General features: G+C 34.4%; 3 protein-coding genes across 4 annotated transcripts; 1 reads left to right on the forward strand and 2 right to left on the reverse strand.

Annotated features, from left to right (window-relative positions):
* Positions 1-8,485: 8,485 nt before the first annotated feature.
* LOC115698811 (glycerol-3-phosphate dehydrogenase [NAD(+)]) lies at positions 8,486-11,060 on the forward strand. The gene is made up of 11 exons (XM_030625999.2): positions 8,486-8,896; positions 9,035-9,111; positions 9,187-9,259; positions 9,345-9,562; positions 9,644-9,751; positions 9,854-9,917; positions 9,997-10,034; positions 10,129-10,249; positions 10,330-10,384; positions 10,472-10,520; positions 10,712-11,060. The coding sequence occupies exons 1-11, from the start codon at positions 8,734-8,736 to the stop codon at positions 10,874-10,876; spliced, it is 1,131 nt and encodes a 376-aa protein (XP_030481859.2). The 5' UTR covers positions 8,486-8,733; the 3' UTR covers positions 10,877-11,060.
* Positions 11,061-11,383: 323 nt separating this feature from the next.
* On the reverse strand, positions 11,384-13,973 carry LOC115698812 (uncharacterized). Its single transcript, XM_030626000.2, has 5 exons — positions 13,283-13,973; positions 12,609-12,645; positions 12,272-12,508; positions 12,130-12,177; positions 11,384-12,041 (listed from the first exon to the last, which is right to left on the reverse strand). The coding sequence occupies exons 1-5, from the start codon at positions 13,582-13,584 to the stop codon at positions 11,556-11,558; spliced, it is 1,110 nt and encodes a 369-aa protein (XP_030481860.1). The 5' UTR covers positions 13,585-13,973; the 3' UTR covers positions 11,384-11,555.
* Positions 13,974-18,244: 4,271 nt separating this feature from the next.
* LOC115699419 (transcription initiation factor IIE subunit alpha) lies at positions 18,245-25,141 on the reverse strand. Of its 2 annotated transcripts, XM_030626812.2 has the most exons (11): positions 24,882-25,141; positions 24,443-24,587; positions 24,200-24,322; positions 23,831-23,951; positions 22,047-22,169; positions 21,706-21,821; positions 21,422-21,605; positions 20,251-20,451; positions 19,159-19,392; positions 18,849-19,059; positions 18,245-18,584 (listed from the first exon to the last, which is right to left on the reverse strand). In XM_030626812.2, the coding sequence occupies exons 2-11, from the start codon at positions 24,463-24,465 to the stop codon at positions 18,481-18,483; spliced, it is 1,440 nt and encodes a 479-aa protein (XP_030482672.1). In that variant the 5' UTR covers positions 24,466-24,587; positions 24,882-25,141; the 3' UTR covers positions 18,245-18,480. The 2 variants fall into 2 exon arrangements, with proteins under 2 accessions (XP_030482672.1, XP_030482673.1); XM_030626813.2 differs by lacking the exons at positions 24,443-24,587; positions 24,882-25,141 and having other exon boundaries at positions 21,706-21,888; positions 24,188-24,305.
* Positions 25,142-25,212: the final 71 nt, after the last annotated feature.

Below are 25,212 nucleotides of genomic sequence, written 5' to 3' on the forward strand. Positions count from 1 at the left end.
TGAGGGTGCTAGGTACTACTGATACTCTTTAACATTATTTCTCTTATAATCATTACAAAAAATCTTACTTTTAGTCACAACAAAACTTGTGATTAAAAGTGAAAAAATTATGATTAATTATAAATTATGATTCTTATATGTTGTGACTAAAAATACTAGTCACAAAAATTACAATTTGTTGTGACTAATGTATTTTTAGTCACAATACTTGTTGTGACTTAAACTAAATTAGTGACAACTTGTTACTAAATACTATGTTTTAGTCACAAGTAATATTTTGTTGTAATTAAAAGTCATATTTAGTCACAAAAAATTATGTTGTCATTAAAAAATTATCACTAAAAATAGCAGTTTTTGTAGTTAAATACATCAACATTTCAATCAAAATATACATATTATAGATAATATACTAATGTTTTTTTAGAAAGGCATAATATTAGAGTAATGTTAGCCAAGGCAAGCTATATTATTTTTAATTGGGTGGTTGAAATTAATTACACCATAAGTGTGCCCAATTTTTTTTGAATGGAAATTTGATATTTTATTAATCATTAATCTCAGTTACCAAACAAGGTAATAAGTCAGTTAGAATATCTTCTAAATTGAAAACACAACTAGGATATAATATCGAGGCTCTAGTAAAGTTATGAGCCAATATATTAGTTGATCGTTTAATAAAAAGATAGAAATATTTCTCAAAACAATCAAATAAAAGTTTATTATAATCATTAATTACTTGACCAAAGATAGAGATCATCTTAATTGAGCTCTGTAATGCTTGTATCGTCAAGCAATCTGTATAAAGAATCACATTATGCCATTATTTTTTCTTGATCTAACTCAACGCTTCTTAAATCCTCATTCTTTCTGCTAGTTCAGGTGAGACCTGGCTATGGAAAAAATATGTATGACCTTCAATAAGAAGACCTTTATCATCACGAGCAATTATTCCAAAACCAAAGCTAGTCCCCTATGAGACAAGAAATATTACTTTTACAGCACAATTCGCTACTGCACTGGTAAAATTAAGTAGCTTTTACGAGTGCATTTCACAAACTGCGTTGAAAAATAGGACAAAGTTTTACCAGCGTACATTTGCTGTGGCTAAATTCTAACTTTTACCAGTGCATTTACGCGCTGGAAAAAGTTATTTTTGCTAGCGCACGCTACTTCTCATTTTATGCTGGCAAAAGTTCTAATACCAACATTGATTTGCCAACACATTAGAAGTAAATTCTATTTTACCAGCACAATACCAATTTTTGTGCTGGCAAAAGTTACATTTCTTGTAATGATAGTATGGAGTGAATTAGATGAACACCTATAGTCTTCAACGCTTGTAAAAAAAATATGAGTGCAAGTACAAGTACAATAAATTATGTAAAGCTCAATTTAAGTGGGGTGAAGAGTTAGCTATGATATAGAAAAGCGGTCAGGTTTGAGAGTTCTCTCTCTGTTTTTGTCTTTTGACAAAGTTAAGTTGTTTTTGTCTTTTTGTCTTTTCTGGTTAAGTGGATTTTTGTCTTTTTCTTCCATTTTTTCCTGTTAAGTCTTTGGATTGAATGGCTTCTTCTAGTCATAACATTGAAGACCTGGAACGTCAATATGCGGATATTCAACTTGAAGAGGAGGATGAGGGAGGTATCAATTATGAAGGGGAGGATAGGGATGATGAGGATTCTTTTGATGCGCGCTGGGCCTTGGTGGGGAGGTTTATTACAGATCAGACAATTGATTTTGATGCAATGCAAAATAAATTGGCAGCCCTATGGAGACCTAAGAGAGGTTTGTATGTGAAACTCCTAGAGTCTAATCGTTTTCTTTTCCAGTTCTTCCATGAAATAGATATTGTTAGAGTGATTGAGGGAAGTCCATGGACCTTCAATAGGGTTGTTCTGATCTTCCAGAGGCTCAAGGAAGGGGATATTCCTCGTGAAATCGTTCTGAAAGAGTTGGACATCTGGGTTCAGCTTCATGATGTTAAATCAGGTTTTCGCACTGATAGGTTGGTGAGAGATGCAAGTAATTACGTGGGCAGATTCCTTGAAGCTGATAAGAAAAACTTTAAAGGCAATTGGCGGGGTTATTTGAAGGCACGAGTCACTATCGATGTTGAAAAACCGCTGAAGAGAAGGATGAAAGTCAGAACTGTGGGTAAGGAGTGGTTTTGGGTCAATTTCAAATATGAAAGAGTTCCTCTTTTTTGCTTCATCTGTGGGATTATTGGTCACTCGGAAAGATTTTGTGAAGAGCTATTCGTGAAACCGATTGCTGATATTGTTAAACCGTATGGGGAGTGGATGCGTGCTAACCCGATAAAGTCAAACCACTATTCCATAGGTTCGAAATGGCTTCGGCCAGGCGGTGCAGGATCACCGGAGGTGGAGTACGGAGATACGGTAGATCAGAATAAAGATGATGTAATGGCGGATTTGAATGAGATAGCTGTGATAGGCAATCAAGGAAAAGTTTATGGAGGAATTGGTGGATCGAATCAGGGGATTGACTTTAATAGTGCAACTAATAGAGATCCTAATTTGAATACAGCTGGTGGTTTTAAGGATGGCAGCCAATTACACAAATCAACGATTGGGGAGGGAGAGAGGGTGGATGCTCATCATGAGGAAGTATTATTTATGGATACAAAAAGAAGACGTCCAAATGGGGAAATTGATAACGCTGAGATTAACGTCACAATGGGCCAAGTTAAGCAAGGGCCTCCAAAAAACTTGCAGTCCGTGGGCCTCGATGTTATGGCCCACCATCAGCAATGAGTATACTAAGTTGGAACTGCCGTGGGCTTGGGAACCCTCGGGCTTTTCAGTTCATTTTGGATTTAATTATCCAAAAGAAGCCCAATATTGTTTTCTTGTGTGAAGTGCTATGTAAGAGGGATAGAGTTGAGAGACTTAAAAGACAGTGTCATTTTGATGGCTGTTTTGTTGTGGAATCACAAGGAAGGGGGGGAGGAATAGCTATGTTATGGAAGGATAATGAGGAGGTCTCTTTGGTTGATTTCTCAAATAACCATATTAATGTTACTGTCAAGTTGGAAAGAGGGGGTGCTTGGCTTTTTACAGGCTTGTATGGGGAGCCAAACCGAAATTTAAGACATAAAACTTGGTCGCAAATTTGTGATTTGGCTGCTTCTATTGAGGGCCCTTGGTGTATTATGGGTGATGTGAACAATGTTTGCAATGTTAAAGATAAACGTGGTGGGCGTCCGTACCCTGCTTCGCTTATTCAAGGTTTCAATGATGCTCTTTCTGTTGGAAGACTTCAAGACTTGTGCTTGGAAGGTTACCCTTTCACTTGGGAGCGTGGTAGAGGGACCGACAAGTGGGTGGAGGTGCGTATCGATCGGGCTTTGGTCAATCAAGAGTGGTTGTCGTGTTTCTCAATGGCAAAACTATTTAATCTCGAGGTGAGCACTTCTGATCATTGCCCTATTATCTTGATGCTTAATCCTGATGCTCCTTCTCCTAGTAAGCGTAAATTCAGATTTGAGAATGCTTGGTTGAAGGATCCTATGTGTCTCCAAATTATTCAGGATTGTTGGGAGTCTCAAGGGGGAGTAGAATTGAAAGATAAATTGTCTTTTTGTGGCGAGAAGTTGGCAGAATGGGGGAATGATATTTTGGGAAATTTAAAGAACCAAATTGCTAAATGTAAGAAGGACATCAAACAGCTGAAAAATAAGAGAGATGTTGTCTCGTGCCAGGCTTATAAAGAAGCTAATGATCAACTTTCTAAGTTACTTGGGATGAAGGAGTCTTATTGGCGTCAAAGGTCAAAACAACTGTGGCTTAAGGAAGGGGATCAAAACACCAAGTATTTCCACGCATCAGCTAGTGCCAGGAGACGAAACAATCTTATTACAAGCCTTTGTAATAATGATGGAGAAAGAGTGGACTGGGACAGCGGTTTATCGGAGGTAATAGCTGACTATTTTCATGATTTATTCTCTTCTTCTGATGTGGATTTAGATAGTGTGGTTGATGGGGTACGTAGTTCTGTTTCCACTGAGCAGAATAATGAGCTTCTCTTACCGGTTAGTCCTGAAGAAATTCGAAGTGCGTTATTCCAAATGCACCCGGATAAAGCGGCTGGCCCAGATGGTTTTAACCCAGGTTTTTATCAAAAAAGCTGGCATATTGTTGGGCATGACATTGTGATGGAGGTTCAAAAATTCTTTGCAACAGGGACTCTTGCTTCGGGCATTAATGATACAAACTTGGTTCTTATTCCCAAAAAGAAAAGTCCTTCTTCTTTGCGGGATCTAAGACCTATTGCTTTGTGCAATGTCGTCTACAAGATTGTGACAAAAGTGATCGCTAATAGGCTGAAACATATGCTGAATTCTTTAATCTCTGAGACCCAAAGTGCGTTTGTTCCCGGGAGGTTAATTTCTGATAATATCCTAGTCTCTTTTGAAGTGATGCATTATTTAAAAAGGAAACGAAAAGGGAAGGTAGGCTTCATGGCCATTAAACTTGATATGAGTAAGGCATACGATCGGGTGGAGTGGCCGTTTCTAATGGCTATTATGTTGCGAATGGGTTTTGATTCAAGGTTTATTAGTCTGATCTATGAATGCATATCTACGGTTAGGTATACTATTGTTTCCAGTGGGAGAGAAGTAGGCCCGATTATTCCTGAGAGAGGCATACGACAGGGAGATCCGCTATCACCCTACTTATTCATTATTTGTGCTGAAGGTTTCTCTTCTCTCATTCGTCAGTTTGAGTTTCAAGGACGGCTTCATGGGTGTAAGGTGGCTAGGGGTGCCCCCTCCATTTCGCACATGTTTTTTGCGGACGATAGTTATTTATTTTGCAAGGCTAATGAGAGGGAAGCTGGCTCTATTATGGAGCTTTTATCTATTTTTGAAGCTGCCTCTGGTCAGCAAGTGAACTATGATAAATCGTCTATCTTTTTTAGTGCGAACACTAATGCTGAGGCTAGAAATACTATCTGTGATTTTATGGGCATTAATGAAGCTGGTTTAGATAGTCATTATTTGGGGCTGCCTAATACTATGGGGCGAAATAAAAAGGCTTTGCTGGGTTTTTTGAAAGAGAAGATTAGAAAGCGAATTCAAAGTTGGGATGGGCGCTTGTTGTCTAGAGCGGGTAAGGAAATTCTGATTAAAACTGTTGTTCAAGCCTTACCTACGTACACTATGAGTGTCTTTCTTATTCCTTTGGATATTTGTAAGGATATTGAAAGAATGATGAGTATGTTCTGGTGGAATTCAAAATCTTCAAAAAAGAGGGGTATCTCTTGGATGGCTTGGGATCGTATGGCTAGAAGCAAATTTGGGGGAGGAATGGGGTTCAGACGATTGCATGAATTTAATATTGCCATGTTGGGCAAACAAGGGTGGAAATTTTTACAAGAGGATCACAGCCTAGTGTTTCGGGTTTTCAAAGCAAGATATTTTCCCAATGATACCTTTATGACTGCTACACTAGGAAACAATCCTAGCTTTGTGTGGAGAAGTATTTTGGAAGCACAAAATCTCTTAAAAACTGGTTGTTGTTGGAGCATTGGCTCTGGTTCGTTGGTTAAAGTTGTGTCTCAGCCTTGGCTCCCAGACCGTGCAAATCCATATATCACTTCTCGACATCCTGGTTTGGCCGATGCTACAGTCGATCAGCTCATGGTGCCAGGGGAACAAGTGTGGGATAAGGAGATTCTTGAAGATATGTTTGAACCGAGAGACATTAATCTCATCTTGAGTATCCCTCTCAGTGATAGAAGCTTTCCTGATAGATGGTACTGGGCTCCGGAATCCACTGGTAGGTATTCTGTCAAGTCTGCCTACACTCTTCAGTTGGAGCTTGCTGGTTTGAACCTTGAGGACAGTAACTCTGGTTTTTGGAGGAAACTATGGAACCTGAAGATCCCTCCGAAGTGCAAAAATTTGTTATGGAGAGCCCTAGTAAACTGCCTTCCAACGAATACTATGCTGGCTACAAAACGAGTTCACATCGACACCACCTGCCCTTTGTGCAGAAATGCACCAGAAACCGTGGTCCATGTCTTCGCGGACTGTGCGTTTGCCAAAAATTGCTGGTCTTTTCTCAATGAAGGTCATATTCCAGGTGCTAATGGTGACTTTTTAAAATGGATGATTGACATCTTTGATAACTTCTCAAACAGAGTTATAAGGATTGTTAGTATTATCTGTTGGCAAATTTGGAAGGTGAGGAATGAGTTAGTTTGGAATAAGGCCACTCCTGCTGCTTTCAATGTGGTTATTGCTGCAGTTAATCTTTTTGATCTTTGGAATTCGGCTCATACCGATAATCATTCGGACACTCTAAATGCTGATGGTGCTAATAGAGTGAGTGAGCATTGGACTAAACCTATGCAAAATAGGATCAAAATTAACACAGATGCTGCAATATTTGACAGCACCTCTGAGTTTGGTTTTTCTTTCGTGGCTCGGGACTCTGCTGGTGCTCTGGTTGAGGCTCATGTCTGCTGTGTCAATGGTCTGGTGCGAGCTGAACTGGCAGAGGCGATTGGCGTGAAAGAAGCCCTTAGCTGGCTCAAGAAACATCCTCAGATTCAAGCTGATGTAGAAACCGATTGTGTAAATGTTGTTAAAGCTATTCATAGCTCTGTTGAAATGTTTTCTGCATATGGTAATGTCATTCATGACTGCCGTCATCTGTTGGCGTCTTTAAGAAATGTGTCTATTTGTTATGTAAAACGGTCCGCTAACGTAGTCGCTCATTGGCTTGCAAGAGCGTCTTGTTATCTCCCTGACCGTATTATTAGAGAGGACAATTGTCCCTCTGATTTGTTGCCGTTATTGGCTGCTGATTGTTGCTTTTAATAAAAAGTTTCATTCTTTTCTTCAAAAAAAAAAAAACATTATAAATTATTCAAAAATTAAAATTATCTTTTAATATACATTGTAGATATTATTAAAAGATAATTTTGATTTAACCTAAATTTTTCTTGTTGTACCAATTAATACACCCACCCAATTATGATCATAGGTTATTTAAGATTTTTACCTTTATTGATCATAAATAAATAAAAAAGTTTTATGCCTTATAAATTATGATTATATATTATTGTACTCCTTGATTTTTCAGCCTCTTAAATGTAATCACTGAACTAATCACAATATTGTAAAGTGATCCTTTTATTACGTTTGTCATACGTGGCCAAACATAACGATATAATATAATTATTTACACTATTGTCTCGTCCGTATATATTAATTAATTTTAAAAAGTTAATTTAAAAGTTTTTAAAATTATCTTACTGTCAAATTCTTTTTTATCTTTTAATTGATTTTTAGCTAGTTTAATAATTCTTTAAAAATATATATTTTTATTTTAAATTACACATGTAGTATTAATGTGACATGATGATCATCTAATTGTAACACTGAAAATAGTTGAATAATCATTTTTAATTGACTAAAAAATTTTAAAAGCAAAATAATGCATATATGTTTGAGGGTCAAAAATTATAAATAGCCTATATATTATTGTTTGTCATATCATGGGTCACTACTCACTGTTATGGAATAATGGAGATTTAGCATTTTAATTTTTAAAAAATTTACACAAAGTATTATTTTTGAGGAAGATTTTACAATATTGTTATATAGACACCATATAGTTAACAATATCCTAGAAATGAAAGGAATTAAATTTAGATAAATGCCAAAGGATATTAATGGTACGTGTCTAACACTCTAATGAGATATCATACTTATATTAATATAATTAAGTATCGAATCTTACATATTTAATAATTATTATGAAAAAAATGTAATCATTTGCAAAATATTACCTTGTGATAGTATTAAACTACTAATACTTTTGAGAAATGTTAAAAATTACTAAAAGTGCTAATAGAGTTGTTTCTACTACTATTGCTTATCTTAATCAATAGACAAATGATCAAAAATATGGTTCTAACATATAGAGAAGCTACTTCTTTCTCTGTTGTTGTTAGTAACAAGCATTAGACGATACATATGATTAAGATCAATGTAAATGCTTCAGTGTTAGTGAGAATGGTAGTAGTATAATGTCATTGAGGCAAAATCAAAGATGTAATCTGATTATGTACAACCAAATATAACAGAAACAGTCTATCTCAACAAAATTCTTACCTGCATCAAACATTAAGATCTTTCTCAAGTAGTTGTTAAAACTAATTATCAAGTACTTGTTCATACAATTTGCTTCTTTAAATAAAGTTTCTATTTTTTTTATCAAACGATATGTAACTAAGTTGATTAATTATTTAGCTCGTTGTACTTATTATTTTTCAAGTCATCAATCTAGTAGGAGGTTTGTCCATACTAATCCTGAAGCTATTCTATTAACTTATTTGCTTAATTAATGGTACAACAAGTTTTAATTCTATAGAACAAAAAAAACTAAAAATTATAAATCTTTGGAAATGAAATTATAAAATAAAAAAATAAAAAAATAATAAAAAAAAAGAGATTAAATTAGAAATGTGTGTGTGTAAGAGTAAGAGCAACATAGAGGGGATCGCCAGATTTAACACGAAAGGCATAGAGACTTACGAAACGTGTATGCCATCCCCATCTCCATCTCCGCCTTCTCTCTCTCCCCTCACTCTTACCGCCTATATATATATATATTGTTACTATATATATATATATACTCCACACCGCCATTCTACTCCGGTTACTTCTTTCTTTCTCTCCTTCCATCTTCATCTTCATTCATGGCTCCTCCAGCTCAAGAAGTTCAACCATCTTTAACCCCCATTAACGATGAACAACCGCCTTTCTCCAAATCCAGAGTCACAGTTATCGGAAGCGGCAACTGGGGTAGTGTGGCTTCCAAGCTCATTGCATCCAACACCCTCACTCTCCCCTCTTTCCATGGTAATTAATTAATAGTCTGTTTTTTTTTCTATTCTATTTTGCATGCAAATTTTACAAGAACAAAAACTACAATTGGTGTTGAATTGATTTGGCTTCTGACGATTCTGTTGCTTTTAATGATAACCCAATTAATTTCAGATGAAGTGAGGATGTGGGTATTTGAGGAAACATTGCCAAGTGGTGAAAAGCTCACAGAAGTCATCAATCGAACCAATGTAATGTCATGATAACATTTCTTATTTGTAGTTAATTCTATGTTGTAACATTTTGAATTTTTGATTTTGTATCAGGAAAATGTTAAATATTTGCCTGGTATAAAGCTTGGCAGAAATGTGGTTGCTGACCCTGACCTTGAAAATGCTGGTACTCTACTCAAGTTTGTTTTTTTTTCCCTGTATTCTGAACCTATATATAATTAAACTATATGGGCTTTCTTTTGGGGAAGCAGTAAAGGATGCAAACATGTTGGTATTTGTGACCCCACATCAATTTATGGAGGGGATTTGCAGAAGTCTTGTTGGGAAGGTGAGAGAAGATGTGGAAGCTATTTCTTTGATTAAAGGAATGGAGGTTAAGATGGAAGGTCCATGCATGATCTCCACACTCATTTCTCAGCAATTGGGTCTGAATTGTTGTGTCCTGATGGGGGCTAACATTGCTAATGAGGTAAGTTTTGATCTTGTTATTTATATACAGCTTTATAAGGCCTGATCTTTCACTAATGGGTCTTTTGTATTTCTTTTGTAGATTGCTGTGGAAAAGTTCAGTGAAGCTACAGTTGGATACAAAGGGAACAGAGAGATTGCAGAGAAATGGGTTCAGCTGTTCAATACTCCCTATTTCATGGTCACAGCTGTGAGTTTTAATAAATATATCTCTGAAGAAAAAACACACTGAAAAGAAAAACAGTTGCTGTTTTACAGGTTTTGATTTGTTGAATGCATGTGAAAATTATAGGTACAAGATGTGGAAGGAGTAGAATTATGTGGGACACTGAAAAATGTTGTGGCTATAGCAGCAGGTTTGTAGTAGAATATTGTGCCTATCTTCATGTCTCAAGCTTATTATGTAGATGAGGAATTAAATAAGCATTTGAGCAGGTTTTGTTGATGGATTGGAGATGGGAAATAACACCAAGGTTAGTGGTATACAATATTGTGAATTGAAAGGTAAACTCATATTTGATATCCTTTCTCTGTTACATTTCTAAATCATTTCTATAAATTGAGTAGGCTGCAATAATGAGAATTGGTCTGAGAGAGATGAAGGCATTTTCCAAATTGCTGTTTTCATCTGTTAAAGACAGTACATTTTTCGAAAGCTGCGGTGTAGCTGATCTCATAACAACATGCTGTAAGAGAATTCTTCCTTTTTCATTTTCTTCCTCCATGTGTTTTGTTAGTAACCAAATTAAGTGTGGCACACTATGACAGTGGGAGGAAGAAACAGGAAGGTAGCAGAGGCTTTTGCAAAGAATGGAGGGAAAAGGTTAATATCAAGTACTTGATTCATGATCTTGTGATAATTTGAAGTGTAAATACTTACTATTTAGTTATCTACCTTTCGAATTTGCAGGTCATTTGATGAACTTGAAGCAGAGATGCTTCGAGGCCAAAAACTACAGGTTTATATATATCTAGAAACTACACTTTGAACAAATCAGAATGAGAAAATAATGTCAGAATTTCGGTTTTCAATTTGAACTGACAATGCAATCATGCAACTCATGAAAAACTTAGAACAAGTTTTGAAAAGCTTAAAAAGCTATCGAGTTTGAAGCAGCCATCTTTCTTATAGTTACTTTTCCCTCTGCAGGGTGTCTCAACTGCTAAAGAGCTTTACGAGGTTTTGAGCCACCGGGGATGGCTTGAATTATTTCCTCTGTTTGCAACCGTGCACGAGATCTGCATTGGTCGTCTCCCACCTTCAGCCATTGTTGAACACTTTGGGCGCAAACCAAAGTTCACGCTCCCTATCTGACTTTTCATGGATATGATAATACAGGGTACAATCTATACGAGTAAAATTTTCAGTCTTGCAACAAATGTTATTAAAATAACCACGTTGAATATTTAATATCAGTTCACAGATAAGGATTATGTTCAATAACACTAATAGTTTAGTCATTATCATCATGCGCCCTTATTTATGGCTTCAAGAGTAATTTTATGTTTAATGTAATATGCTAAAACTAAGTTGAATACAATTAGAAAAACTAGATTAAGATATCTAAAGATGAACTATTCACCCAATTTCCATAGTTCAGAACAGTTAAACATAAATCAAATAAAAGGGTCATGAACACAATTATGTTACTTTTGTTGTGTATACAAATATACAAGAAACTTACCGAGTGAAAGCACTACTAGTACTAACTTCACTTAACACAACAACCATATCACATCAGTATTTTCATTGTAATTTTGCTGCATTTATTTTCTTCTTTTCCATCTATTGTAGAAATCAATATCATTATAACCATCAAACTTTTCTCATATAATACCATATTGTTATTATATAACTGCCACAAGCCAAATTACACAGCAGGAAAGACCATTACATCATCATCAGATGAAAGATAGACCAAATAATTTTTCCCCACAATACCAAAGCTGAGATTTGATTTGAATTATACATATACTTATTATAAGAAGAATTATTACCCTGTTCTTATTCTATCCAATCGATCAACACTCTTTCTTCCTCTCTCCAATTGGTGGTCAATACTTTTCCGGGACTTCTCGTGGCAATCCACACTTCTCCGAGACCTTTCCATATGGTCAAAAGAAATCCTTAATTTTTCTAGTTTATCAACATTACTGAATTGGTTTTTCAGTTTCTCAGCCCTGTCTGTACTATGCCTCGGCTTTTCTCTTCGATCAGTACTCTTCCTTGAAACTTCAAATAATATATCTGTACTCTTTCGAGGCTGCTCGTACTGGTCTGTGCTTCTCCTAGAACTGTATCTCTGCGAAGGAGATTTCTCAACAGTTGATATAAACTTTTTGAGATGCCTGATATACTCAGGGTATTGTTCTAAATTACAATGGTTTCCCCCCTTGAGCCATAAAGGTTCATATTTTTCTTTACACAATTCCCAGAGCTGTTTGCCATGGGAACAATCAACAACTTCATCTGAGGTTCCCTGTATAAAGACATAGAAACTAGCTCAATTAACATTAGAATATCATTACCAACTCTTTTCATGAAAAATAATGTCTTTTTATACTTACATGAATGATAAGAACAGGGCAGTTAACAAGTGGGATTTTGTCAATATTCTGCATAGAAGTAAACAATAGATAATCATATAATACATAATAAACATACTAATCAAGAACAAAAAAACAAGCCAACTGGTATTATTATGTTTACCTTATATATGTCAAACCAGTATGTACGCTTTACAGGATACATGACTCTTAAACCAGATAATATTGGACTATGAAGAACAACAGCTCTTAACTGAGGCAGCTTAGCTGCAAGGTCCAAAGTTGGGCCACTTCCAACAGATTGGCCATAAAGGATCACATCTTCTTGCCTAGTACCATAGCTCTCTTCAAGACACTTGTATGCAGCTTCAATATCAGCATATGTATTCTGTTCACTTGGCTGCAATACAGACAGTTTTGGGCCATAGATGAGTCTCTGAGCTCAAAGTTTCCATTAATTTCAAAAAAGAAACAGTTATAAAAATAAATCTTCAACAAACCTTGCCAGATGATTGCCCATATCCAGAATAGTCATACCTGCACAAAACTATACATATATGAGGGTGCTATGTCCTTTTTATTGAATTTTATTTACACCATACAAGCCCAGATGTTCCTTATGCATGGAAGGGACTCATAATTTACATTAGTCTAAATACAAGCAAATGGAAAGTAGAATATTACTCTTCACCGATTGGACTTTAGATTGATGGACCCAAACCTCAGCACCATAGTACTTTCTTTTCAAAATTTTGACATGTACTATCTAAAGCAAGCTCTCATGACACAATTTCACTTGTAAATTCTCATAAAAGTACAACCTTTACGCAGTTACAATTAATTTTCCACCCTTGTTTGAATCATCAGTCACAAAAGGGTTGATACTAAACATGGTAATTAAAACTAAAAATAATAACCGAAATCCAAAATTCTAAGAAGATGGAAAGAGAAAAGAAAAATTAAAAACCCAGCTTCATTCCAATCAGACCCAGATGCCAAAACTAGAACTTTTAAGTAAAGAAAACGATATAGAATTCAAAATTGCAAAACCCAGATGCCAAAATTAAAACTTTAGTGAACAAGACAACAAAAAAGATCAAAAGAATTCAAAATTAGCAACACCCAGATACCAAAAACTTGAAATTTGAAGAAACCAATATGGTAGATTACTTACCCCATGAGATTAACTCTCAAATGGATGCTTAATTCGATGAAGAGCTCATACATCTGACCCAGATCGGCGGCGTTGCCATGAGAGTAGAGAAGAGTTGATGTGGCCATGGGGTGACGAATGTAGATGGCGACTATCTCAGTGCCACGGCGAGTGGGCAATTTGAGAACCTCAACGTTTTCACGGTGAGGATAAGGACTCAGAAGCAAGAGACCAGTACGGTCATCGGTGACCAACTTGTAGGAAGGTGGGTTTGGTGGAAAAAAGGCAAACTTGGCCGCCATGGATGAAGTCACCCCACCCATCACTCCCAACTCTTACTCAACTCCTCTCACTCCTCTCTCTCTCTCTGTAATAAATTCAATTATACTAAACCAATTCTGAAGAAATTAACTACTCGGATAATCTGACATTTCTTATTTTTCAAAAGATTGCAACTTTTCCTTTCTTTTTTATTTTTTTCAAGGAAAAGAAGAAAGAGAATCTAGAGTTTGTTGCTCTGGTAGGTATATTAAGCTATAGCCTACACTATAGCTACTTTAAGCTGTGATTGAACAAAAGAGAGAGAGAGAGAGAGAGAGAGAGAGAGAGCTTTACTCTATTTCACTTGGCAAACAAGTCTTACAGCTCTTTGGTAATGGACCTCACCATGAGTGTGAAATCAAATGGGGATGAGATGAGACTGTATTGTTTTGTTTCTCTATTTTACGTAAAATGATTAATAATATTAATTATAATTAGTAATTAATAAAAACATGACACTTGTCGGTTCTCGCCAATGAACATTGCTATTGGGCACCAGTGGTACCTAGCACCTTCTAAATGTGTCGTCTTGTAATTGGTTAGCGATACTCCATAAAAATTATTATATTAAACTATATGGGACCCGATACTTAATTGCACCAATAGCGATATTGACACGTAGGAGATATTGACACGTAGGAGGGTACTAACACCAATGGTGCCCTTTAGCATTTCTCTTTCCTTAAAAGGTTATATTTTTGCATTCATTAATGAAATTAAAGTAGTGTGATTTGAACTTAATTTGGTTGTACTTACTAAAGTCAATAAATAAAATTGTAAATGTTATTTTGATTTTTGAATTTTATGTTTTAGCCTAAGTTATGACCCGTTTAATTATATGAGTTCCGGATTGGCTATATTTTAGTCAATAATTTTCATAAATAGTTTTATCTATGAATAAATAAATGAAAAAGGTTGCACTTTGGTGGTGCTCTCTTAGGATATTTTCTCATAAAAAAGGTTTACATTGTTGAATTTTCTTCTAAAAGATAAGATGGACACTTATTATTTATTGTCAATGGAAGTAATTTAAATCATAATTAACATACATCAAACCTTAATAAGTGGATTGTTAACTCAAGTGGACCCAATTTTTTGGAGAATAAATGACAAAAAATAAAAAATCACTTTCAAATTGTCTTTGAGATTGATTTCATTGGACCCAGTTATGAAAGTGATTAGTTTCCATTCTGAATAAATAATGTTATTGAATAAATTATATATTACCCATGAAAGCAAATACAACAGTGAATAATATGGTTCAAAATGGCAAAATATTAGAATAAGAAGAAAAATGAACTGAAAATGGTACACTTTTGTAAAGGACAAAAAAGGTTTTATACTTTATTAGAATAGTCCTTCCACAATCCTAAGCCTTATGATAATATATATACTATATAGTCTAATTTCATTTTGTTTTTTTGGAAAAATATGAAATTTAATAATTGTTTTGGCAACATTTTTCTAAGGTGGGTTGATCACAGATTTCACTGTAAATTAATGAATTTTTGAAAAGTTGGACCTCATTTTGTGGTGATAAATTTATATATATACTTATCTAGGATCCTCAGATAAAGGAAATGTGTAAACTAGATTAGTAGATTGCACATGCAAATCATTAATCACCTTTTTTTATTTTAAATATTTAATTTTCTCATCTTCTTTACAACTATTATGAGCATATGACCGACCCCACTGAGGTTATGACCACAATTGCAATTAATATAGAAACCAGTGAGTGAGTGAGTGAGCAGTAATTAAGCTTGGAATCAATGTCACAATTAGACAAGCTGCACAAGTCTTTATAGTGGTGGAAATGGAATATGACTACTTTGATAACGACTTATAGATATATAACACAACACAACAAATGGAGTCATTTGACAGAATAAAAGGATGTCTGCTCCCATTATGGGGTCCATCAACAGTGAAAGAGGAAAACAGGGTCTTGGTGGGTCTCAATCACATTATTAATTAATAACCCATATATATATATATATATGTGTATGTGTATGTTGTAGTTGCAACCCCCAAAAATTCTCATTTTTCACCTTAGCTGCATTAGTTGACCACATCTTATTTCTTATCTAATTGAATACATATACTAAGATTAGCCCATTAAGGAGTTTCATTTCACATCTTTAATTATGCTATAAAATCAACAAGGCCAAAAGAATCCAAAGCTTGAAAGTGCTATTACTACTTAATACTAATACTAATACTAGTGTGATGTGTGATGAGGAGGCCCAAATAACTTTTTTGATGAATGGTGTGTGGTAGTAATAAGATAACAGAGAAGTAGCAATAATAGTAAAACTAAGCGTGGTGCTGGTGTTGGTGCTGGTGCTGGTCTGATATATAATTTTTTTGAATAAAGTCAAAAAATAAGAGTTGGGTTTTGTCCCCTTATTTGTCAACAACAAGTGGGTCACTACCAGCAGTTGAAATCATTGAACCAACTGCAGACACAACACAACAGTGAACACCCACTTCTCTCTCTCTTTTTTGCTCACTTCATTAGTCATCTTCAAAACCACCCTTATATTTGACTCAATTCAATGAATCATATTACTTGTACTAATAATACTCATATGTAATCTTCTTCTTGGACCATTTGACTCTGTTTTAATAAGGATTATAGTAAGAAAGATGATAATATAAGAAGTTCAAATCAAATCAGAGGCATTGCAATACAGCAAATTAAATTCATACATGGTTGTTGTTTTCTTCTTGTGTGATTCTCTGCTATTTATAGATTGTGAAGTGATTATTATTAAGGTTCAAAGTTAACAATTAAATATGAGTAAATAACTTGAAACTTAATGTTTGATCATGACTTATGATGCAATGTATATAAATATACGTACCAAAAAAGCCATATCTATATAGTTATTAGTACTACTCTACTGTACCAGATTTGATGTTTCTTTTGAGATAATGTCAACATGAATATTATTATCATATCATAACGAATCCAATAAAGAACATCACTATTCACTATTCTCTAAGCAGCTAAATTAAGTGGAAAGTTGGAATGGTCAAAACAAAAGGCTTTAATTTACAGAACGAGTTTAATGCTTTCATCAATTTTTTTAGCACATATACATAAATAGGGTATCCTAGAGTTTTCTGGGAGGAAATTGTGTGGAATAGCTTGAAACATTTGGGCATCATTTCAAATAGTAACTGTATTTTGTGTGATTCCTATGATGAAATTCTTGAGTAGTTATGGTTTAGGTGATTTTAGTGCCTATTGTCTTATTCACATCAAAGTTTGGTTGGGTTGGAATTCTAGAGCTGATAATTTGCTTCAACTTATGAGATGGGTGACTAAAAGCAAGCTGTCCAAGTTCAAGAAAGTATACCTTATTGAAGAGCTAGATATGTTAATTCTAATTAGAAGAGAAATCATTTTTAAGAATGTGAAGGGTATAGTACATAAAAGGATTAGCTAATTCATTCCTTCTAAAACTAAAACTGTAGATATTGATTGATTTTGGTTATTGAGTATAGTTTACGTGTTTGGAGTGCTCTTTTATTGTGAGCCTTTTTGGATTTCCCTTTTGTTTTGCAATTAGTTCTTGGGGGGTTTTACCCTAATTACTTGTGTAGTTTTGGTATCAATAAAAAAATTACAGAAATCCTAAAATTGTTTATCTATTTACATTACAGTCAAAAGAGTATTGTTATTTGGTATCTTAAGGTGGCTAACACTATAATGATGTAATGTAGTGTCTTATAATTGGTTAATAATTTCTCATATCATTTATTAAATTAGAATATGTGGGATATAATATTGTAATACACAAATAATAATGTGTCACTTTTTGTGGTGTTTGACATTAACGTATTTATCTTTTTCTTATTTGTGCATTAGGGCACAGTACCATACATAATATTTTAAACATTATTTTTTATGCAGTAAATCATTTAAATTTTTTCAAAAGACCGGGAGCAATTGTAAGAAAAAGTGCCAAAAACACAAAACTAATACACTTTAATATTTGTTGAACACGAAGCAAACAATGATACTCCGCTTAATATACTCATTTGCAACATTGTCATGTTGTCTTTGTCTAGAAGATGTGAGAAGAATATGTACACAAGATATTTAAGAAAATTCTCAAATGGGTTCACAAAAAATATCCAATTGGGAATTTTTTAGCAAATAGTTAACTGTTAAGTGCCAAATCATTAATTTAAATAGTTGTGTAATTGTACTGTGAAAGGCACCTGCCACCCGATCATTTTGCCTGAGGCCCTTTCTTTCTTATTTTTTGTGTTTTGTAGAGGAGTGAGTACTCCCTTTCTTCTTAGACATTTTAACGTGCCCAATACTACAATGGTGCTTTATAAGTGGTTACTAAAGACCTAAAGCTGGACTTATGAAAGAATTGTTAGAAGGATTTAGTAACTAAAGCTTACAAAGAACTTGAATTCGTGTACCAAAAGACTGAAAATATATATATAAGACTTAACTTCAAATTATTTTTATTTAATTTTAAACGTGTCAAAATATATAAGACTGTACATCTAGAGAATCTAACAATTGAGAAATAACAAATTTTCAACGGCACCTTAAACTTACTAATAGAAGTGAAGTTTGACATGGGTTTAACCGTCTATAACTCTACTACAAGTACAGATAATTGCTAGCAAAACTGATATGAAATTCAGTATATTATACAACAAGAAGAAACAGTACACGTATAGACTAAATAGAAAAATCAGTATATTATACAAAGAAGAAGAAACGGTTCATCTGTATAAACAGAATCTAATGGACTCCGCAGACAACGCATTTTGTAACACTAAAAAGACACACCAATTCCATTCCAACCTTTGATATCTGAATATGGCAGTTATGACACATCGAAAGATGAGAGGAAGAAAATAAATCAACCTTCCTCCCAGTCCACATCGTCGTCATCGTCCTCTTCATTATCTGCGGTAGCATCAGCTTCAACATTCAAATCCACCTTGTAAGGTTCATTTGCATTTCCTGTTACAGACAATATGTCCATCAAACTCAAGACTCTTGAAGATGAATATTTCAACAGATGTAGATATATAACTTTCTGTTTCTCAACAATCAGTCATCAGCGAGCAGCCAAATGCAATGTTCAATTAATGTTTATTGATAATTGATCTATAAATTAACGCTTTGGGCCTCTAGCGAGGAACAAGTTTAGTGACAATGGCATTTCAGAGGATAAATGCTTCAATTCCAAAACTGGAACAAGATTTGTTAGATAATTAGATTTACCTGCAGCAACTGGGGCCGCTTCTTCCCATTCAACATCTTCCTCGCCTTCATCTTCAACCCTTTTCGACTTCATTCCTACCTGACGACTAGAGGATGTACTGGCTTCTCCATCGAGCATTTGAGCGTTTGACAATTCCTCTTGTTTCGTGGCTGCTTCTAGTTCTTTCTGCTTTTCTAGTAGAGCAGCATAATAAGCTTTAACATATTCATCCTACAACAGACAGAATCAACCGCAAAATATTCTTTTTGTCAGGTGGAAAATCAGATAGCACATATGAAAATTAAGAAAAATCAAGACAACATTCCAGACCTGGAGATTTTTCTTATCATCATTTTCAGTAATAGATTTTTTATCCTCTGAGGTCTCTGTAGTTGACACGCCTCCATCCATCTTTGCCTCTTGCTTGACCTCTCCTCCACGTTGTTCTTTTGTAAGATTCATCCCTTGCTTGATCATCCACGGCGGTAAAACTTTTAGACTTGTATGATCAACTTCAGATTTTTTATCTTCCTGGCCCTCAGTTCCAGAAAACGCAACTTCCACCTGCCAAACCCCACATGTAAATTACATACAAGCCAACTTCACGGAAAACAAATGCCTAATATTGCAAAACATCTTATCATAAGTATAATGATAAAGCAGAACTCATTAATGAAAGAAATCCAATAAACAAACAGATTTTCCAATCTCGTTACTGATGCGTTCCAGGCGTTCAAATAACACAAAAACTTATAAAAGCATCAAGTTGGAAACTATTTTATTAAATCCCAGATGACTGGAAAGCTGAAAACCAGCAGTGTTGCCAAGTATCATCATTACAAATAATCCAATTTAAAAAAAAAATCCAGAAAAAAAAGTTATCTATAAAATTGGGAGCAGGTCAATCTAAGACTTGTATTATTTGACTCCATGCTATTTTTGATAGGAGGGAGGAATAGAGTAAAATTGGGAATGGAAAAAGAGCACACTCTATTCTCATGTTATGTGTGGTATGAGAGGAATCACATCCCTTGAATGGTAGTGAAAATCCCCTCCCATGTTTATGAGGGAGAAGAGGAAAGAGGAAAGTTTTAACTGTAAAATTATCATTCCATACTCTTGTATTTATTTTTATGATACAGAGTTGAAGGTTAAGTATGTAGATGCAATTCAAAGTAGACTTCAAGTGAGCATTAGTCAGCTAAATTCTTTTCAATATCTAAACTAAAAATTTGCTCAAAATAAGGAATTAAATTTCATCTACTCATCTCATCTCTTCCCTCAAATTTTCATACCAAACAACAATCCTACCCTCAAAATCCATCTACTAATCAACCATTTTTCTTACTTCCACTTCCTACAAAACACACTCAAAAAACAGAGAGAAAGGGAAAGACACAAAAAAATGGAAGAAAGATTTACCTTGGTTTCTCCAAAAAAGGGCATTGGTGGTCCCCCATAACCATTCTGGGATGATTTGGAAGGATCATTACCATTGGCGTCACCATTTGCTGCACGTGCAGCAGCACTTGCTCTTAATTCCCAGGCTAGAAGAGTTCCAAACTCAGGAACAGCCAAGTCTTTTACTCTTGCAAGTTGATCCATTAATGGTTTAAGTTGTACCTGCATTTACCTTATTTTGTCAACATATAAACCGGAGAAAAAGTAGCACTTAATCAAGTAAAACACAGAGAGTAAAAGATTAACAGGAAGAAATGCATGCCACACATAATACTACTATATTCTTTTTTGAAATTAGGCTCCTTGCCGAGCCGAATGTTAATCAAACTGGGCTCCTCGACTAAACATTAACTAATGTATGCCCAGAAAAAATGCTAACAATGACTTATTGTGAATTGTCATCCTTATTTTCTATACACTCACTAACTTATCATAAATTAAACCAGGTCCTTACTCGGGTATGTTAAGCCATGTCTATCATTTTTTTTTATAATAAGCCATGTCTATCATATTAAATGACTTGAATGATATCAATAACATGGAAATAACATATACATTTAGACACGGAATAAAGAAGGGCAACAAACAAGAAGACAAACAGCTTACCTAAGCAAAGAGATGATAAAGAAAACAAAATACAAATTGAAAAGGAAAATCAGAGATAAGAAAAATTATATTTAAAATTAGAAAGTAAAATAAAATTGTTATTCAACCATGAAGCTATCAGAGCTTTACTGAATCCCAAATCACAACAATCATCATGATGAGTCGTCTTTTAAAATATTTACCAGTACCTATAATACCTATAAGTTTCTTACCTATGATACCAGAACCTATAATACCTATAAGTTTCTTAACTGGATGGACCTTCACATAAAAAAAAAACAACTATTCTTTTTAAGGGAATTATAAGCAGTAAGCACAGAATGCTAAACTTGTTTAGAGTTTCCCATGTGTTCCGATCCACAAATGCACACAATCATATAGAAATTCACCCCACAAAAATGGAAAGAGTAAACAGTTGAATAAAGAAACTAAATAGAAAAATACATATTACTATTAATCATTAACACATAAGCATCACAGCAAAACAAAAATATATATAGAACAATGAAAATAATATAAAATGGACCTCCATCTTTTGGAGCATGTCCTTAATCTTTTCACGCCTTCGCCTCCTTGCGTTGTCATCTCCATCTCCTCCTTCTTGAGCAACAAACTTATCACTATCAGCCACAAGTTCCGTATTACACATTTCGCAGTGAAAATACTCATCTACCATAGAATACAACCGCAAGGCATCCAACGCAGTGTACCTACATAGTTATCACCAAAACATTACTGGATTAATTTTTAAATCATATCAGACAGTTGATCTGACTACTTTAAAAAAAAAAAAAACACAAAGTTCAAAACCTTCTATTGCAAGTGGGGCTGGGGCATATATATTCCTGAACTGTGTTCTTGTCCTCCAATTCATCTTTCAATTTTTTCTTCATACGATGCAGTCTGTACCTAACCACATCATATATCTGAAACAATTGTTGCTTTAGGCCTTTTCCAAAATACGAAGGACAATATTTGAACACTATTGGTAAACTGGAAAATCAAGTTAACAAGCAAATATGTGTTAAACAAAAATGGTCACTATTCCCAGGCAAATCATAACAAAACACTAATATCAAAATTTAATGATGTTACCGTATCTTCAAAATTATTGATGTTTATTAAGACATGAATGCATAAAGAAAAATAACCTGTGCATAGTCCAGACAGCAGTAAGAATGAGTGTGCATTTTAATCTTCTCATCCCCCTCCTTTGTATGTCCATCCACAGTTGCAGCTACTGCAGCACTAAAAATCTTTGCCCCCTTAGCTGTCTGCAATAATAGGTTTCATACTCTTACAGTGAGTTGATAATTAGAAGAAAAACTAACAAAAAGACAGATGCCTAAAGTCACAACTACAAAAGGCATTTAATTGGGTTAAAACATGCAGAAAACCAAGTGAAATGGCACATATAAAATTAATAAGATATCAGCCAAACAATTATCAAACTGGAAAAACACAGAAGAAAAAAGCCTTCACACAAGCTATACATTCGTAGAAAGAATATTCCCTTGCATCTTTGAGCATAAATTTTGTCGTTCCCAAGTCAAGTCTCAACCTTAGTACAGGACAGGAAAATCTAGGAAAATATCACATAAGACATTGTAAAGGAAGGAAGAAAATACAGCTGTTAAGCACCTGTAACTTAATTGTTTTTCTATCCCCTTCAACTGCTACAACCAAATAGAACCTAGTTTGATTAGTTTTGGATAAGAAAACAATTTTACAAATCCAAAAGACTTAAGAGAGACGCACTAAAATATTGGTTATTTAAAAAAAAAAATACTAACCTCGATTTCATCAACACATACCTAATCCCGTAAAATTTAAAAACATAACTTGATTCTCAGCTTGACAAGAGAATGGAATTTTGTTATGACATTACTAACCAATCAAATTTTAAAAAACAAAATTTTACTTTTTAAACAGAACTTTCAAATCATAAAACTTCAAACTATTTTAAAATACTGTTTTCAAAATAGAAACCAACCAGCTCCTAAGCTTCACGTCTATTATTGCATCTCTTTCCTTGATCCAAATGAGCAAGGAGACAATATAAAGGGAAAAAAAAATCTAACTCCAGTTTGATTTGTAAATATTGATCTTTGTGATGTTTCGACCCTTTCTTTCATCATCGTAAAGGTCTTTCTCATGTCAACAAAGAAAGAATCAACTTTGCATTGTAATAATCTCCAAACCCTAAGGGGTGGTCTAATGGTATGGAGTATTGGAAAGTGCTTGTAGATATTTGTTCCAAGGTTCAAATCCCCAAAGACTCAAAAACCTTGAGGCCACTGGGAGGTCTCCCAGTCGGACAGGGCCCAAATTCAAATAATAATAATAATCTCCATTGCCAAAATCATTTCCAATTTGCACAGGACTGGTGCCTAAAAGTAACTTAAAATTCTTCATTATTTTTTTCCAAAATTAGGATCCCCACCTTACCAACAACCCTATAATATTTGAAGACCAGAAAATTATAGCAATCTCTATGTAGTCGCCCTAGAGTCACAGACCTTACGAGAGTATACCATATGCTTAACCATTTGAGCTACCTCTCTTGGATATAATCTTAATTTCATAATTCAGAGCTTAATAATTGTACTTTGTCTCTTATTGAGGAATACATAGATAGTAAGAAAACAACTTATACAAGGCCGTTAACAGCATAATTACGATTATCACCATTTTCTCAATAATGGAGTACGAGGCCTTACTACAATTCAACCACATAGAATTCAAAACAAATATGTAACCTAGTTATATGTAGATATGTCATATAACCTATCTAGTCATTAAAAACTCCGAACATTCTGCTCTCTACAACTGTCACATTTAAATCACATTTGAAGTAATATTATTTGTAGAAGCTAACGCAAAGCATATATAACCAAATCATCAAAAATAAACAATAAGCATAAGCATTACTAACCTCTCTTCTATGATCCCGGGTAACCAACTTTTCTTCTTCAAAAAACCGCAAAGTTCTTCGAAGCTGCTTCGAGTGCAGCTTTAAATCCTTCGCCAAATCTTCTTCTCGAACCCATTGTCGTCTGAAACATGACATACTCAATAAGCAACAGCCATACTTGAACAAAAAAAAAAATTGCTAACAGAAACTTATCCCTAACTAGCCCCTATAAAATAGCACAAAAACAATAAGAAATCCAACGTTAAACAAAAAATAATAATAATTTGGGATTCGCAATACATAACACGCTAAAGAAGGTATTAAGAACACCCAGAAACAACGTTCAATTATTCAAAAGAGAAGAAGAGCCAAGGGTACCAAAATGAAAACCTTGTTAGGGCATCGAGTACCACCACAGCGATTCCCCTATTGTCACTCCGACCATTTTTGGGTTGATTATCCCCTTTTGTAGTTATATCATCGTAGAAAGCTCTCGCCGCAAGCTTCACCAACCTAAAACAAATTCAACGACGATTTTCTTACTTTAAAACAACAATGGATGAAACATTGTCTTTTCACTTTTTTTCATTCAAATTTTATACTTACAAGAAAGAAAGAAAGAAAAAAGAATACCTGTTGAAAGGTTCGACGCTCATGGTTTGAGAGTCTCAATAATTGGTATTTGAGTTTGGAATTTGTTTTAGGTTAAGTTTTGGCATTCAATTTGGGTAGTCACGTTTCAATTGGTAGGGAGAGACTAGACGAAGTACTGTGATCTCTGCGATAACAATCAATAATCACATGAGAAAACTCTTGATAATATGCACTGTCTTTGATACGAACAAAATAACTTTAAAAAAAAATCCTTAAAAAATATTAAAAGCAAGAACTTTAACCATGTTGATCCTAAAAAAAATCTAAAGACCTCAAGAAAGATGGCCACACAATTAATAAGAACAATTGAGTCTTGACGACGGTCAGCTGATACAGTGCTTACTCTAAAATCTTGGTTTTGGGTATGAGACTATGAATATGAATATGAATATGAATATGAAATAAGAGAGGAAGGTACCTGGTGTTTTGATCGGAGGGAGCCTTCAATCTGAGACGAGGAGGAAGAGAACGATTGGGGGGTTTTGGTCTGGTGGTCTGCTTCGAGTTCGAACAGGATGGGGATTTGGGATTTAGGTTTTCTTTTATTTACATTTTTTTTATAAAAAAAGAAAAAAGAAGATTTTGTTAGATAGTGAAAAGTTAGAGCACGTGGTTATTACAAAATATATTCTTAATAATAGACCAGATAAAATAATCGTCCAAACCGATTATGTGCAAAATATGTTAAATTATGCACTTGGGCCTTATAATTTGTATAATGATTCATTAGTGCTCTTTCTTTGTAAAAA

Source organism: Cannabis sativa, chromosome 8 (assembly GCF_029168945.1).
Source record: "Cannabis sativa cultivar Pink pepper isolate KNU-18-1 chromosome 8, ASM2916894v1, whole genome shotgun sequence".
In the NCBI taxonomy this organism is placed as follows: Eukaryota; Viridiplantae; Streptophyta; class Magnoliopsida; order Rosales; family Cannabaceae; genus Cannabis; species Cannabis sativa.

Excerpts from the sequence above, each read along its gene's own strand:
- LOC115698812 (XM_030626000.2), bottom strand. The coding sequence starts at position 13,584 with ATGGGTGGGGTGACTTCATCCATGGCGGCCAAGTTTGCCTTTTTTCCA. Across the intron at positions 12,178-12,271 it reads ACTGGTTTGACATATATAAG|AATATTGACAAAATCCCACT; the intron begins GTAAACATAATA and ends ACTTCTATGCAG. Across the intron at positions 12,042-12,129 it reads GCCCTGTTCTTATCATTCAT|GGAACCTCAGATGAAGTTGT; the intron begins GTAAGTATAAAA and ends GTCTTTATACAG.
- LOC115699419 (XM_030626812.2), bottom strand. The coding sequence starts at position 24,465 with ATGAGCGTCGAACCTTTCAACAG. Across the intron at positions 22,170-23,830 it reads CCCGGGATCATAGAAGAGAG|ACAGCTAAGGGGGCAAAGAT; the intron begins GTTAGTAATGCT and ends CTATTATTGCAG. Across the intron at positions 19,393-20,250 it reads CCTTTTTTGGAGAAACCAAG|GTGGAAGTTGCGTTTTCTGG; the intron begins GTAAATCTTTCT and ends GGGGTTTGGCAG.
- LOC115698811 (XM_030625999.2), top strand. The coding sequence starts at position 8,734 with ATGGCTCCTCCAGCTCAAGAAGTTCAACCATCTTTAACCCCCATTAAC. Across the intron at positions 10,035-10,128 it reads AGATGGGAAATAACACCAAG|GCTGCAATAATGAGAATTGG; the intron begins GTTAGTGGTATA and ends TAAATTGAGTAG. Across the intron at positions 10,250-10,329 it reads TGATCTCATAACAACATGCT|TGGGAGGAAGAAACAGGAAG; the intron begins GTAAGAGAATTC and ends ACACTATGACAG.